The sequence below is a fragment of the Nerophis ophidion genome, linkage group LG10 (genome assembly GCF_033978795.1).
Source record: "Nerophis ophidion isolate RoL-2023_Sa linkage group LG10, RoL_Noph_v1.0, whole genome shotgun sequence".
NCBI lineage: Eukaryota > Metazoa > Chordata > Actinopteri > Syngnathiformes > Syngnathidae > Nerophis > Nerophis ophidion.
In genome coordinates, this window is record NC_084620.1 from 49,599,701 (window position 1) to 49,615,910 (window position 16,210).

The 16,210-nt window shown below is 34.8% G+C and overlaps 1 protein-coding gene and 1 long non-coding RNA gene across 3 annotated transcripts in view; one reads left to right on the forward strand and one right to left on the reverse strand.

Annotated features, from left to right (window-relative positions):
* Window positions 1-5,553, reverse strand: part of LOC133560949 (uncharacterized) — an 8,669-nt gene extending 3,116 nt beyond the window's left edge. Inside the window, exons 1-2 of the long non-coding RNA XR_009808545.1 lie at window positions 5,294-5,553; window positions 619-900 (exon numbers count right to left, since the gene is read on the reverse strand). This is a non-coding gene — a long non-coding RNA (uncharacterized LOC133560949). The remainder of the gene's footprint in view (window positions 1-618; window positions 901-5,293) is intronic.
* The window catches only part of slc38a4 (solute carrier family 38 member 4), a 118,299-nt gene that overhangs the window by 94,436 nt on the left and 7,653 nt on the right, over window positions 1-16,210 (forward strand). For both annotated transcript variants that reach the window (XM_061914016.1, XM_061914015.1), the window contains exons 14-15: window positions 12,417-12,561; window positions 14,707-14,804. In XM_061914016.1, the coding sequence (XP_061770000.1) occupies window positions 12,417-12,561; window positions 14,707-14,804 (243 nt within the window). The remainder of the gene's footprint in view (window positions 1-12,416; window positions 12,562-14,706; window positions 14,805-16,210) is intronic.

Sequence of the window (16,210 nt, forward strand, 5' to 3'; positions counted from 1 at the left end):
ACAATATTATGTCGTAAATACAATATTATGACATGTAAATACAATATTATGTCATAAATAAAATATTATGTCATATAAATACAATATTATGTCAGAAATACAATATTATGTCATATAAATACGATATGTCTTATAAATACAATATTATGACATATAAATACAATATTATGTCATATAAGTACAATATTGTGTCATATAAATACAATTGGACAATTCCAAATTAAGTGAAATATGCGGAGTTAACATATGATGTACACAATTTTTATTTCATCATTAGAATATCACACATGTTTTCTTGTCACATTTAGTAAGGTGGAATATTTTCCAAAATAACATAAAAAAGTGGAAAAAAAAGAGCATCCTGGTAGGGAGTTTTTTTTTTTTTAATTTAAAACTGGCATTGCTCGAAAAATACTAATAAATCAATGTTATGAATTTTGTTTGGAAAAAATATTGCATATTTTGTGGTTGCCATGAAGATAAGGTTTAAGGTTTTCTTTGACAAAAAGGGTATAACACGAACTTTTTAAAAAAAATAAAGAGCAGAAGAGGAGCAGCTGAAAAGCGATCCGACCAAAAGACAAAGCTTGTGTCATTGAAAAAAAACAAGAGTCCAACCTGCTCGCTCGCTCGCTTTCAGTCGGCCGCGTCTTCGTCGCTGTCGCTCTCGGTCATTTTCGCTCGTCAGGTTCTGCTGCTGGTTCTCCTACTTCTTCTGCCATGATCCCTCCTCCTTCTCCCCTTTTATACAGCCAGAGGAGAAATGTCAATTGTGTGCTAGTGCGCAATCTACGCACCTGAATTTGATTGCGGCGGAGTCGCTCCCGCCTCTCCGCTCATCCGCACTCTCTGCCTCCTTGCCGCCATCTCAGCCCGTCGGCTGCGCCTCCCCACAAACATCTTCAAGGGAAAATATTCAATCAACATTTTTAAGGGAAAATATTACACTTTCAACATCTTTAAGGGAAAATATTACACGTTGAACATTTTTTATGGAAATATTACACTTTCAACATTTTAAGGGAAAATATTACACTTTGATCATTTTTAATGGAAAATATTTCATATTTTGTGTTTTTGCCATCATAAACAGGGTTTTCTTGGACCAAAAAAGGGCACAAATCAAAAAATAATGTAAAGGTTACATCAATGGATGAATCTGAAGTTGATCTCTAGACATTTAAGTTTTGAAGATTGAAAAAAATCCCTTTTGAGTCCCGGGGAAATATTTATTGTCTTGCTTTTAAAAAATGAAAAAGGTCCCCGAATGCATTTATTTTTCAGTGTGCAACCCAGTTTGGACAGCCATACAGTACACATACTGTACATGTACAGTACGGCGCTGACATGTGATTATAGGACGCATTTCTTTCCCTAATATGGTCGCGAGCTAAACTTAGGACTGACCAAGAGGACGTGATAGCTCCCATTTTAGCCCTCAATACATAGTCTTATGGGGGTTCTACGGGGTGTAGTAACTGCGGAAGGCCACCAGATGGCGACAGGAGGCTGCTAAGTCAGTGAGCAGAACCAAAAAGTGTTCCGTCCCATTTAGCCCTCAATTCGTACACTCAATTATTTATTTTATTTGTTTAATATTTCATAACACCAATGATTTTATCCCATTTTTTATTCTTTGAGCAATAATAGTAAAAAAACAAAACACTAAATTTATTGGAGACCCTTTCGAAAGTAAAAGTGTTGAAACTAAGTAAAACGTTATTTTATTCTTTTTACTTTCAACACTTAAATCTCCAGATTAACTTCAGATCCATCCATTAATTATTATTTTTTATTGTTCGTGTAGTGCCCTTTTAGTCAAAAGAACTTATATATTTTTAGAAAGCAAAATTCATAACATTGATTTATTATTATTTTTGAACAATGCCAGTTTTAAAGTTTAAAAAAAAAATGCCTGAATGCTCTTTTTCATTTTTTTTAGGAAAATACTTTTTCAAATGTGCTGCAGGCTGTAAAAAATAAACTAAAAAAGTGGGTCACAAATGGTTATGACCTCTATTAAATTTTTTTTAATTGATTGTGTCATGGCCTTTTTCTTAAGGGAAACCAAAATTATGCACCCCCCCCCCCAAAAAAAATTCATAACATTAGTATTTTTGAGCAATGCCAGATTTAGATTAAATTTTTTTCTAAAAGCCTGCTGGCAGCTTTGTGTACTGCAGCATTTTCTCACTACATTTGACCTCGATGCTCTTTTTTCCCCCACTTTTTTTGTTTTTAAATGTGCTGCAGGCCGTAAAAAAATACAATAAAATAAAAGTGGGTCACAAATGGTTATGATCATAATATATTTTTTTCAATTGTTTGTGTTATTGCCTTTTTGTCAAGGGAAACCAAAAATATGCAATATTTTTCCCAAGCAAAATTCATAACATTGATTTGGGACAAGCGGTAGAAAATGAATGGATGGATGGATGGATTTATCGGTACTTTTTGAGCAATGCCGGTTTTAATTATTTCACATTGAATATTTTTGGGGGGAAAATATTGCACATTTTGTGTTTTTGCCTTTGAAATCAATTTATATCTTCTATAATAAAAGGGCACGAATATAATTAAAAAAACAATTTTTACATCAACTGATAGATATTAATATTATTACATTTATTATCCATACTTTGTCATTTACACTCAATAAGCACACTCCTTCTTAAGGGGTTGTTTGGGGGTGTAGTAACCGTGGAAGGCCACCAGATGGCGACAGAATCCTGCCAGTCAGCGAGCAGGGAGGACATTGCTGTAAATGAGTCATGGATCAACGTGTGCATTATTTAGCGCCGTGACGGACACGCGTGGAGAGAATTGCAGAAGTACACGCCCCCGCAGGACGACATTGTTTATGTTCCTTCCAGTGGAAGTTTACTGGGACGGTGGAAAAAAGCGCCACCTTAGCGGCTGCTTTCGGGGCCGAGGATGGAGCCAAACGTTACTACAATATAAACATTTTAATGGTTTTAACTAACAATTTGACATGGGAGAGACTGAATGTTTGTGTGTGGAATGAGGGCAGGGCAGAAAAAATGTTCAGCAGTGCTAGGGAGACTTATTCCTGCTAATCCCTGAAAGAGCGTGAGTCACAACGTTAGGCGTGAGTCAGAACAATGCAGTGTGTCCACACACCTGGCGCTCATTCTCATTGTTGCCATTTTCAAAACTAATACATTACACTTTTTTTTTGTCACCTTTAAGCTCCCTCAAGTTTTGGCCCAGTAAGACGGAATTGTGTCTCAGTCATGAAAATGTTAAAAAGAAGTCATTTTTTAATTCAGTGCTTTAATTGATAGCTCGCTTTGGGTCAATCTGTTGATATAAAGTTTTTTTTTGTGTTTTATGCCTTTTTGTCAAATACCTGTTTTTTATGGCATATGCAATATTTTCCCCCAAGTTCTTAAGGTGGAATATTTAATGTGTATTAAATATGCAATTTTGTAAAAAAGAAATTAAAAAAATACATTGTTTTTAACATGGTAAAAAAATGCAATATATTCTTCCAAAAAAAAAAAATATATATATATATATATATATGTATATATATATATATATATATATATATATATATATATATATATATATATATATATATATATATTTCAAAGCAAAGTATTTGATGTGAATTAAATATGTCAATAATTCATACCAACATTGATTCATTATTATGTTTATGAGTAAAAGTATTGGCCCCCACTCACAAAAGTGTTAAATAATAAATAATACATTATTCTTTTTTACACCTTCAAAGTTTAACTCTCAAAATCAACTTCAGAATTTTTTATGATTTTTTAAAAATTGTTTTGTTCATTTGTTTTATGCCTGTTTTGTTCTTAAACAACTTTTTTTTTTTTTTACCTGGTAAAAACACCTAAAATGCAACATATTCTAAAAGAAAATATTTCAAAGTGGAATATTTGATTTGAATTAAATATGTCTATAATTCATAACAACATTGATTTTGATTCATTATTCTTTTTATGAGAAATTACAGTTAAAAAAAATGCCGCAAAAATTATTGGACACCAAAAGGGCCCCACTCACAAAAGTGTTAAATAATAAAAATACATTAGTCTTTTTTACACCTTCAAAGTTTAACTCTCAAAATCAACTTCAGCATTTTTTTAAATAGGTTTTTTTCATTTGTTTTATGCATTTTTTGTTCTTAAAAACCTGTGTTTTTTACATTGTAAAAATACAGAAAATGCAATATATTCTAAAAGAAAATATTTCAAAGTGGAATATTTGATTTGAATTAAATATGTCAATTCATAACAACATTGCTTTTAATTAATTATTATTTTTATGAGCAATGACAGTTTAAAAAATGCCACTAAAATTCTTGTAGACCAAAGGGGCCCCACTCACCAAATACTTATTTGTTTTATGCCTTTTATGTCAAAGAAAACAGTTTTTTTAATGCCAAAAACAAAAAATATGCAATATTTCCCAAAGTAATTGGAGCATTAAATAGATAAACAATTAATAACATTATTGATTTCATTATTACGGAGGTCCTGAGGAGTCAGGTTTAGGGATCTTTCTGTGTGGAGTTTGTATGTTCTCCCCGTGACTGCGTGGGTTCCCTCCGGGTACTTCCTCCCACTTCCAAAAACATGCACCTGGGTTGATTGGCAACACTAAATGGGCCCTAGTGTGTGAATGTTGTCTGTCTATCTTTGTTGGCCCTGCGATGAGGTGGCGACTTGTCCAGGGTGTACCCTGCCTTCCGCCCGATTGTAGCTGAGATAGGCTCCAGTTCCCCCCGCAACCCCAAAGGGAATAAGTGGTAGAAAATGGATGGATTTCATTATTATTATCAAAAAAAAAATCCCACTATGAGTATTACTACGCAATATTACCCCCCCTTACAAAATATTTGATGTGAAGGAATTGGAGCCTTGAATATGTCAATAATTCATATCAACATTGATTTTGATGCACTATTATGATTTGAGCAGTTTTGAAGAAAAAAAACAGCCTGCATGACAACTTTGTGTTATTTGTGAACATTGCAACTTTTTCTTGTTACATTTCACCTTTTTATCGCACTTTTTTTTCTTCTTTAATAGTGTTTATAGAATGTGTGTGCGTGACTAGGCCATATTTTGTCAGGCTCCTGTGGGTTTGGAAGACTTTTTTCACAAAGGGAGTGGGGAAAAAACAACAACCTGAAAACATGAACATTTTGCATAAGTGCATGAATACATGAAGAAAGCTGCAGCTCTAAATGTGCTTTTCTTCCAAATGAGGGAGGTGATATATATTAAGTGTTACACCTCACCTTCAACATGGAGGGCAGCCAACTTTCCACCTGACATTTGAGAACCTGCAAGCCTCGACTCCCCCCGACGTTCATTGTGTCCGTCGACCTTCAGCGAGAGATTAACGTTAGCTGTGTCTGCCAGCAGAAGTGGCACACACACACACACACACACACACACACACACACACACACGTGTGTGTGTTTAGACGGGGGTGTAGTCACGTGATGGACGGCTCACACAGGGCTTTGCTGGGGATTCAGTGCATTATGAGGGGGCTTTACACGGAGGCCCCCCTGCCCCAGTTCTCAGGCTCCGGCTGATGAGAGCCCACTACCTTTGTGCCAACAAACATACTTTTCTAAACATTTAGCTCATGCTACGTCCAACCGCTAGTTGTGATCCTGACAAATCACCAAATTCAGTGAACGTATTTTGCAGACCAAGGAGCCACACCCACTAAACTTGAGAAATAATTTCCCATATATTAGCTGCACCGGATAAGTCGCAGATATAAACGTTGTGAAATGACTTAGTTACACGTAAATATTCTGTAAATGTTTATTTACATCCCTTCATTGTTTCCAAACGGTGTCTGTAACAAGGCAGTAAAACGGCTGATCACACAAAACAGAGGTCATCGCTATGGACCCACTAGCTCTCCGATCATTTAAACCATGGGTGTCAAACTCTGGCCCGCAGGCCAAATTTGGCCCGCCGTGTATTTTCATTTGGCCCTTGAGGCAATATCAAATTAACATTAAAGCTGGCCCGCCAGTATTACACAGCGGCGGTGTCGCTGTAACACCGCATTCACCGCTAATATTCATACTTGCTAACCCCCACCCCCAATTTTCCAAGGAGACTCCCAAATTTCAGTGCCCCTCACGAAAACCACAGGGGGCAACCATTCTCCCAAATTTCCCCCGATTCCCACCTGGACAATATTGGGGGCGTGCCATAAAGACACTGCCTCAAGCGTCCTCTAAAACCTTATGTCACGTCTGCTTTTCTACGTAGAAACAGCGTGGCTGCCTAGTCACATGATATATGTGGCTTTTACACACGCACGCTAAGGCAATGCAAGCTTGGTCAACAGCCATACAGGTCACACTGAGGGGTATGAACAACTTTAAGACTGTTACAAATATGTGCCACACTGTGAACCAACACTAAACGAGAATGACAAGCAAATTTCGGGAGAACATCCGCACTGTAACACAACATAAACCCAACAGAACAAATACTCAGATTCCCTTGCAGCACTACCTCTTCCTGGACGCTACTATATAATAATGTATTATTAGCCTGTGGGAAAAGTTTATTTTGATATTTACCTGAGAAGGCTGCAAATAGAAAAGAGGCATTCAATTTCTATTTATATTTGATTTGATATGCCATTGCTATTTTTAAATTATTAGCATTATTTGAAACTCGATTTTGCATGTCACTATAAAGTTATATAAGTCTCGCTTGTTCAATATTCAATGCAAAACTTGTTTGGGTCCCTATTAAAAGGTTCATTTGTTCAACCTTGGCCTGCGGCTTTGTTCAGTTTAAAATTTTGGCCCACTCTGTGTTTGAGTTTGACACCCCTGATTTAAACAGACTCAATAAGACATTAGCATACCTCTGAGGATGGCGGCAAGTATCAAAATCTATGATTTTTAGGTATGAATGTACAAAATTAGCTAAAAAAAGCGAGCTTAAAACATCGGCACGCTAACACCAGCATGCTAATATTAGAGACGTTAACACACTTCTAAGTTGGCGCCAAGTATCCAAATCCATGATTTTAACGTTTAAACATGTAAGATGAGCTAAAAAGTTAGCATAAAACTTTGACATGCTAACGTTTATATACTTATATAAGAGACGTTAACATACTTCTAAGATGGCGCCAAGTATAAAAATGTAAGATTTTTAGGTATGAACGTACAGACTTAATTAAAAAGCTTTTATGAGCAATGACAGTTAAAAAAATGCAACTAAAATTCTTAGGGACCAGAAGACCACACTCACAAAAGTGTTAAAAAATAACACATTAGTTGTTTTTTTTACACCATCAAATTTTAACTCTCAAAATCAACTTCAGAATGTTTTATTTTTTTTATATATACTTTTTTTTATTTGTTCTATGCTTGTTTTGTAAGATTTTTTACACGGTAAAACCACAAAAAATTTCAATAAATTGTAAAAAAATATATATATATATATTTCAGAATGGAATATTTGATGTGAATTAAATATGTCAACATTGATTTACATTTTTTATTTTCTTTGAGCAATGACAGTGTAAAAAAAAATGCCACTAAAATTCCTGGGGACCAAAAAAACCTCACTCACAAAAGTGTTAAATAATAAATTTGTCTTTTTTTACACCTTCAAAGTACTAAAATATAAAATAAATAATACATTAGTTGTTGTTTTTTCACCATTAAAGTTTAACTCTCAAAATCAACTTAAGAATGTATACATATATATATGTATGTATGTATGTATGTATATATATATTTTTAATTTGTTTTATGCTTGTTTTGTAAAAAAAAAAGTTTTTTACATTGTAAAAAAAATTCTATATATTCTAAAAGAAAATATTTCAAAGTGGAATATTTGATGTGAATTAAATATGTCAATAATTCATAACAACTTTGATTCTAATTCATTATTATTTTTATGAGCAATGACAGTTATGAAACATGCCACTAAAATACTTGGGGACCAAAAGAACCCCACTCAAAAAAGTGTAAAATAATAACTAACACATTAGGTTGTTTTTTTTCAAACCATCGAAGTTTAACTCTCAAAATCAACTTCAGAATTTGTTTTTTTTTTTTGTGTGTGTGTGTATATATATATATATATATATATATATATATATATATATATATATATGTGTATATATATATATATATGTGTATATATATATATATATGTATATATATATATATAAAATATAGTTTTTTTCATTTGTTTTATGCTTGTTTTGTAAAAAACACAAAAAATTGCAATAAATTGTAATATATATATATATATATATATATATATTTCAAAGTGGAATATTTGATGTGAATTAAATATGTCAATAATTTATAACAACATAGATTTTTATTTTTTATTTTTTTTTAGCAATGACAGTTTTAAAAATGCCACTAAAATTCTTGGGGACCAAAAGAACCCCACTCACAAAAGTGTTAAATAATAAATTAGTCTTTTTTTACACCATCTTTGTACTAAAATATAAAATAAATAATAGATTAGTTGTTTTTTTCACCATTAAAGTTTAACTCTCAAAATCAACTTAAGAATGTATACATATATATATGTATGTATGTGTATATATATGTATGTATGTATATATATATATATATATATATTTTTTTTTTAATGTTTTATACTTGTTTTGTAAAAAAAAAGTTTTTTACATTGTAAAAAAAAAAGCAATATATTCTAAAAGAAAATATTTCAAAGTGGTGTGAATTAAATATGTCAATAATTTATAGCAACATTGATTTTAATTCATTATTATTTTTATGAGCAATGACAGTTTAAAAAATGCCACTAAAATTATTGGGGACCAAAAGAACCCCACTCACAAAAGTGTTAAATAATAAATAATAATACATTAGTCTTTTTTGCACCTTCAAAGTTTAACTACAATATAGAATAAATAATACATTAGTTGTTGTTTTTTTCACCATTAAAGTTTAACTCTCAAAATCAACTTCAGAATTATTCATTTATTTTTTTATATATATGTAAATATGTTTTATTTGTTTTATAATATATATATATATTACGCGGTAAAAACACAAAAAATGCAATATATTCTAAAAGAAAATATTTTAAAGTGGAATATTTGATGTGAATTAAATATGTCAATTGATAACAACATTGATTGTTATGAAACTATTGGAGCAATGACAGTTAAAAAAACAAAACACTCAAATTCTTGGAGACCATCAGAGGTCCTATATTAACAAAAGTGTTAAAAATACAGCTTAAAAAAAAAACCTAGCATTCAGCATTTATCTGAGGTGCTGCAAAACTAGCCAAAATGAAATTTTGAATCGGAAAAATATCGTTTTTGAATCGAGAATTGCGTTGAATCCAAAAAAATCGAAATATTATCGAATCGTGACCCCAAGAATCGATATTGAATCGAATCGTGGGACACCCAAAGATTCGCAGCCCTACTAAAAATATTGGAATGCTAACAACTGGGACTTTTTACACACCTGTAGGGTTTATTGTGTGGGTAAACGTCCTTTGCAGTGGACATTAGTGCTTTGCATAATGGTCACTGCGGAGGAGGATCAGGACACACTAAAAAGTATCAGTGATTCTAATGGTATTCACGCTAGGTAACGATCTTTTGGAGGGTTCTGCCACTTCTACCAGTCTGTCCACATTCCCATGGTGTGTACGAGGTGGGGGGCGGGGAGGGGGGGGCGTGCAAATACCACACGGCGCTACAAAGGAGTGACAGTTGAGTGCCAAATAGTTTGGAGCCTCGGAGAGGAATGCATCGTCCCGGTTCCACTTTTCCACGCCAGTTATGCAAGTGCTTATAAATGATTGTCAAGATCTCCACAACTTCTTCTCGCTAGCGACTTGCCCGTTGTCGCGGCAACCCCCCATGAAGGGGCATGGAAAAGTCTCTTTCCTCCTGCTCCCGCCTCCTCAAGCGGGTGTGAGAGAGAAAGGAAAGTTACTTTTCTGGCCGTACCTGTCCCACAATACCTGTCCCACAGTAGGAAAGAAGATAAGCAAACAACTTCCTGTTGCCTTAAAGCCCGCCCCCCGGCTGATGCAAGCCTCCAGTTCCCTTGCATGGCGGGGGATAATCCCTTCCGAATGGGCGCCCGCAAGCCCCGCCTCCTTGGACATCTCCCTGGGCCGCACCTGACGACGGCGACCTTTCCCCCACTGGCCGCTTGAGCCAGCAGCGTCTGAGCCTGGATGCGATACAGACGCTGGGAATGTTGGGCCAGTGATAAAGTGTGATCACACCGTGTCACTGCGATAACGCGCTGCAGTCTCAACAACAGCTGGATGTATCAGACACGGACCATTTGATATCAACGTAACAGGTGGATGTATCAGACAAAGACTATTGTCTTTGATATCAACGTAACAGCTGGATGTATCAGACACAGACCATTGTATTTGATATCAACGTAACAGCTGGATGTATCAGACTCCGACAATAGTCTTTGATATCAACATAACAGCTGGATGTATCAGACCGATGTCCCACTGGGTGTGAGTTTTCCTTGCCCTTATGTGGGCCTACCGAGGATGTCGTAGTGGTTTGTACAGCCCTTTGAGACACTAGTGATTTAGGGCTATGTAAGTAAACATTGATTGAATTGATTGATTGACTTTGACAATAGTCTTTGATATCAACATAACAGTTGGATGTATCAGACAATAGTCTTTGATATCAAAGTAACAGCAGGATGTGTCACTCCGACAATAGTCTTTGATATCAACGTAACAGCTGGATGTATCAGAGTCAAACAATAGTTTTGGATATCAATGTAACAGCTGGATGTATCTGACTCAGAAAATATAGTCTGATATCAAAGTAACAGCTGGATGTATCAGACTCAGACAATAGTCTTTGATATCAACGTAACAGCTGGATGAATCTGAGTCAAACAATAGTCTTGGATATCAACATAACAGCTGGATGTATCAGACTCAGACAATAGTCTTTGATATCAACGTAACAGCAGGATGGATGTATCACAGACAATAGTCTCTGATATCAACGTAACAGCTGGATGTATCAGACTCAGACAATAGTCTTTGATATCAACTTAACAGCTGAATGTATCAGACTCAGACAAGTCTCTGATGTCAAGGTAACAGCTGGATGTATTAGACTCATAAAATAGTCTTTGATATCAATTTAACAGCTGGATGTGTCAGACTCAGGCAATAGTCTTTGATATCAACGTAACAGCTGGATGTATCAGACTTAAACAATAGTCTTTGATATCAACATAACAGCTGGATGTATCAGACTCAGACAAGTCTCTGATGTCAAAGTAACAGCTGGATGTATCAGACTCAGACAATAGTGTGTGATATCAACCTGACAGCTGGATGAATCAGAGTCAAACAATAATCTTTGATATCAACGTGACAGCTGGATGAATCAGAGTCAAACAATAGTCTTGGGTATCAACGTAACAGCTGGATGTATCAGACTCAGACAATAGTCTTTGATATTAACGTAACAGCTGGATGTGTCAGACTCAGACAATAGTCTGTGATATCAACGTAACAGCTGAATGTATCAAATTAGACAATAGTCTTTGATATCAACTTCTGCAATCATGTTGGAAAAACTGTTAATCAACATCACGCATATTTCAATACTTTAATTCGGAGATCCACGCATTATTGGAACTGATAATTAGCATTTTGGCAGATATCAGCCAACTACAAATTAGGGTTGTACGGTATATCGGTACCAGTATAGTACCGCGATACTAATTAATCCTATTCGGTACTATATCACCTCTAAAAAGTACCAACCCCCATTTTGTTAATTTTCTTTTTACGGGCATGATGGTGCGTCGTCGTCACGTGGTGACATTACTTGTTTGCGAGCAGAGGAGGAGCATGGTCGGCAGTGCACACACACCGAGTACTTACAAGCAGACACAGTGTGTAGACAGAAAAGGGAGAACGGACGCATTTTGGCCTAAAAAGTAAAGATAAAGGTGAAGTTATAACACTGAAAGGAAGAGGTGTGCTTTAAGACAGGGTTAGCTAGCGGCTAACGTCCCTCCTCAGTGTTTTAGCTACTTCTAAATCACTAATCCTCGCCTCCATGGTGACAAAGTAGGTTTCTTACAAGTAACATTATCACTGGAGGACGAGGAATAGCTAAAAACATGCTTCACTACACACAGTAGGATACAATAGCTCACCGGCGTCACAATGTAAACAAACACCATGGATGGATCCGTAAGAATATCAACTACAAGAGCGTACTTTTCAGAGACGGTATAGTACCCAAAATGATGAAAAAATGATGAATTAGTATCGCAGTACTATACTAATACCGATTGTATCGGTATACCATACAACCCTACTGTAAATAAATAAATGTCTTACATTCCTCAGATCCGCTCCTCCATCAACACCTTGCTGTTCAGCGGGCGAGGGTTCAGCTGGGCTCGCCACATGATCATCGCCGCCACCATCTTGGCCTTCAACAACATGCTGGTCATCTTCGTCCCCACCATTCGGGACATCTTTGGCTTCATTGGTGAGCACACACACACACACACACACACACACACACACACACTTGTGGGGACCACCTTTTCTACGGGTTGTGGAGACATAAAAAAATGGTGTAAAATGGCCATGAGCTAGTACACGTCTTTCAGATTGATGAAGTAATCTCCCGTCCAAAGCCAAAACCCAGTAACTCAATTTTGGTCAAAACTGAGCTGATAATAATTTTGGTGATATGCTTTACATTAGTGTATGCGATATAGTAATTTGTTCCGTAAGTAAGCTGTTACGCGCGTGGCAGGACCTGGCAACTACCACATAACCGCGTAGATACAACAGAAAAACCTAGTATCTCAAGGGACCAATCGGAGCTTCTTTGACAGTCGCCTTATTGTCTTTAATGAGACATTTGCACAAATGGGGGCCGGCGGTCAACCTGATTATGTGATATTATGCCACGAGCGGATATTTGGAAGATTGGCCCAGGACGTTGCAAGCACCTTCATTAAATGTATTGTTCTTGATTCTTCCCCTTGCATACTCTTTTGGGCAGATAACTGTGGAGGTCAAAATAAAAACTGGACGCTGTGCACGGCTCTCGCCCGATGTGCAAACGCAGAATGGGGCCCACCCGAGATTGTTATAAAATATCTGGAGAAAGGGCACACGTTCATGAGAGCAGATTCAATCCATGGCTCAAAAAAATGACTTTGTAGATCTTTGTAAGACAGCATCAAGATAGATTGGTTTTCCTTTGTTTTCTCAAAATCAGCTAGAAGTGAGTTGCTAGGTTTTGCCTTTGGTGCGAGTAATCTGCTGATTATTCTTACTGGGGACCCTGGGGGGGGGGAAGAGTATGGTTCATTGGGACCAATTTGAAATAATTTTCCATAATTCACATAAATTTGTACGTGACTATTGAGGACCATTTAAGAAAAAAAAAAGTTAAAATTAAATATGACATGATGCAAATGTGCAAATGTCTCACACTCAAACTAAGCAGAAAACATGTTTTATGGGCCAAAGCTTAAAAATCACTTAGAATGGATCTCACTATCATATAAAAATGTTCCCTTTTAGGGGACCTGATTTTGTCCCCATACCGTCAGAGGTCCCCTAAAGGTGACTATGTAAACAGAGCGATGTCCCCATTAAGTCGGAATTGCCAGAACACACACACACACACACACACACACACACACACACACACACACACACACACACACACAAGACAATAATGAGCAGACGTAACCAGGAAGACCCTCAACGTTTAGACAAATTAATTCACACCAATAAAAGGAAAAGATTGCATTTCTACTTTTTTCAAATACCAAATAACATATTTTCCGGACGATCGAGCTCAATTAATTACATTCTGAAAGTAAAAAAATATTTGTTCCATATATAAGCCGCACCAGACTATAACTGGCACATACTGTATATACATTGTGAAATGAGTTATTTACACAGAAATATTCTCTAAATGTTTATTTACATACCTTAATTGCTTTCAAACGGTGTCTGCAACAGGGCAGTAAAACGGCTGATCAAACAAAACAGAAGTTCTCGTCATGGACCCACTAGCTACCTCAAGCTAAACAGAATGAATAACTCCACGGTGACATTTTGGTAAATTTACTAAGGGATTTGTGAACGTTAAACAATACAAAAATAATAAAATTTTAAGTTAAAAATACTAACAAATAAAAATACTAACAAATACACTTGTAAACGTGTTAGCATATTAGCTAATGCTAACAACGCTAGCGTCATTACATTATAATAGCACGTACAAATATGCATGAAAACACTCCTACAGACATCACACATGGGACACTTTAGTTAATAAGAATTGTTTTAGTTATATTGTAAAACTTGCAAATGTTGCTTGCAGTGATGAATAAAGACAGGTAGAAGACAGAACGGCACTTGTACTTCCGGTGGAAAGCACTGACTGGAAGGATACTGCAGCACCTGCAGTGTGCGGACTTGTACGAAAGATGGCGCCGTAGCACAAACAATAGCACACCATTTCAGTGTCTTTACTTACTATTTGCATTATGGCCGTCAGCGAATTTAAATCCCTAAGTTAGCCGCACCGTTTTCTAAGCAGCGGGGTTCAAAGCGTTGGGAAAAAATGTAGAGGCCTCACACCTCCTTTTTGCCGGGTCAGGTTCCTCGGCAGCCACCATGCTCATCTTCATCCTCCCAGCGGCCTTTTACCTGCGCTTGGTGAAGAGTGTACCTCTGCGCTCGCCACAGAAGATCGGGGTAAGTCCAAACCAACACACACACACACACACACACACACACACCTGCTAGGAAATGTTGGTCCTCTAGTGCCTCATCATTGCTAATATTGAAATATTCATTTGTGCTGTACACATTTTCATTTGTGCCATTTACTTTTTTTAACTTACTCAATTATAAAACGTTACTAACATAAAAACTATAACATTTTAATAGCATAAAAACTATAAAACATTACTAACATAAAAACTATAAAACATTACTAACATAAAAGGTTACTAACATAAAAAACTATTAAACGTTAACATAAAAAGTATTAGAAGTTAACGTAAAAACTATAAAATGTTACCAACATAAAAACTATATGTTAACTTAAAAACTATAAAACGTTTCTTATATAAAAACTATTAGACATTAACATAAAAACTATAAAACGTTACTAACATAACAAAAAAATAAGACGTAAACATAAAAATTTAGATGTTAACATAAAAACTAACAAATGTTACCAACATAAAAACGATAAAACGTTACTTACATAAAAACTATTAAATTTAAGATAAAAACTTGTACAAAAACTATTAGACTTAAGATAAAAACTATAAAACTCTACTAACTTAAAAACTATAAAAGGTTACTAACATAAAACTATGAATGGTTACTAACATAAAAACTATTAGACGTTAACATAAAAAGTATAAAAGGTTACTAACATAAAAAGTATAAAAGGTTACAAACATAAAAACTATAAACTGTTAGCAACATAAAAACTATAAAATGTTACTAACATAAAGACTATTAGAAGTTAACTTAAAAACTAAAGTAAAAACAGTTTATGTTAACACAAAAACTATAAAGTTAACATGTTACTAACATAAAAATTATTAGACGTTAACATAAAGAATATAAAGGTTACTAACATTAAAACTATAAAACATTACCAACATAAAAACTATAAAATGTTACTAACATAAAAACTATTAGAAAGTAACATAAAAATTATAAAAGTTACGAACATAAAACTATTAGACGTTAAAATAAAAAGTATAAAATGTTACTCACATAAAAACTATTAGAAGTTAACATAAAAAGTATAAAAGGTTCCTAACATAAAAAGTATAAAATGTTACTAACAGAAAAACTATTAGAAGTTAACTTAAAAACTAAAATAAAAACTATTAGTTTATGTTAACTTCTAACAAAAAAACTAAAGTTAACATGTTACTAACATAAAAATTATTAGACGTTAACATAAAAACTATAAAACATTACTAACATAAAAACTCTAAAGGTTACTAACATTAAAGCTATAAAACATTACCAATATAAAAACTATAAAATGTTACTAACATAAAAATTATAAAAGGTTACAAACATAAAAAATATAGCTAACATAAAACTATTAAACGTTAAAATAAAAACTATAA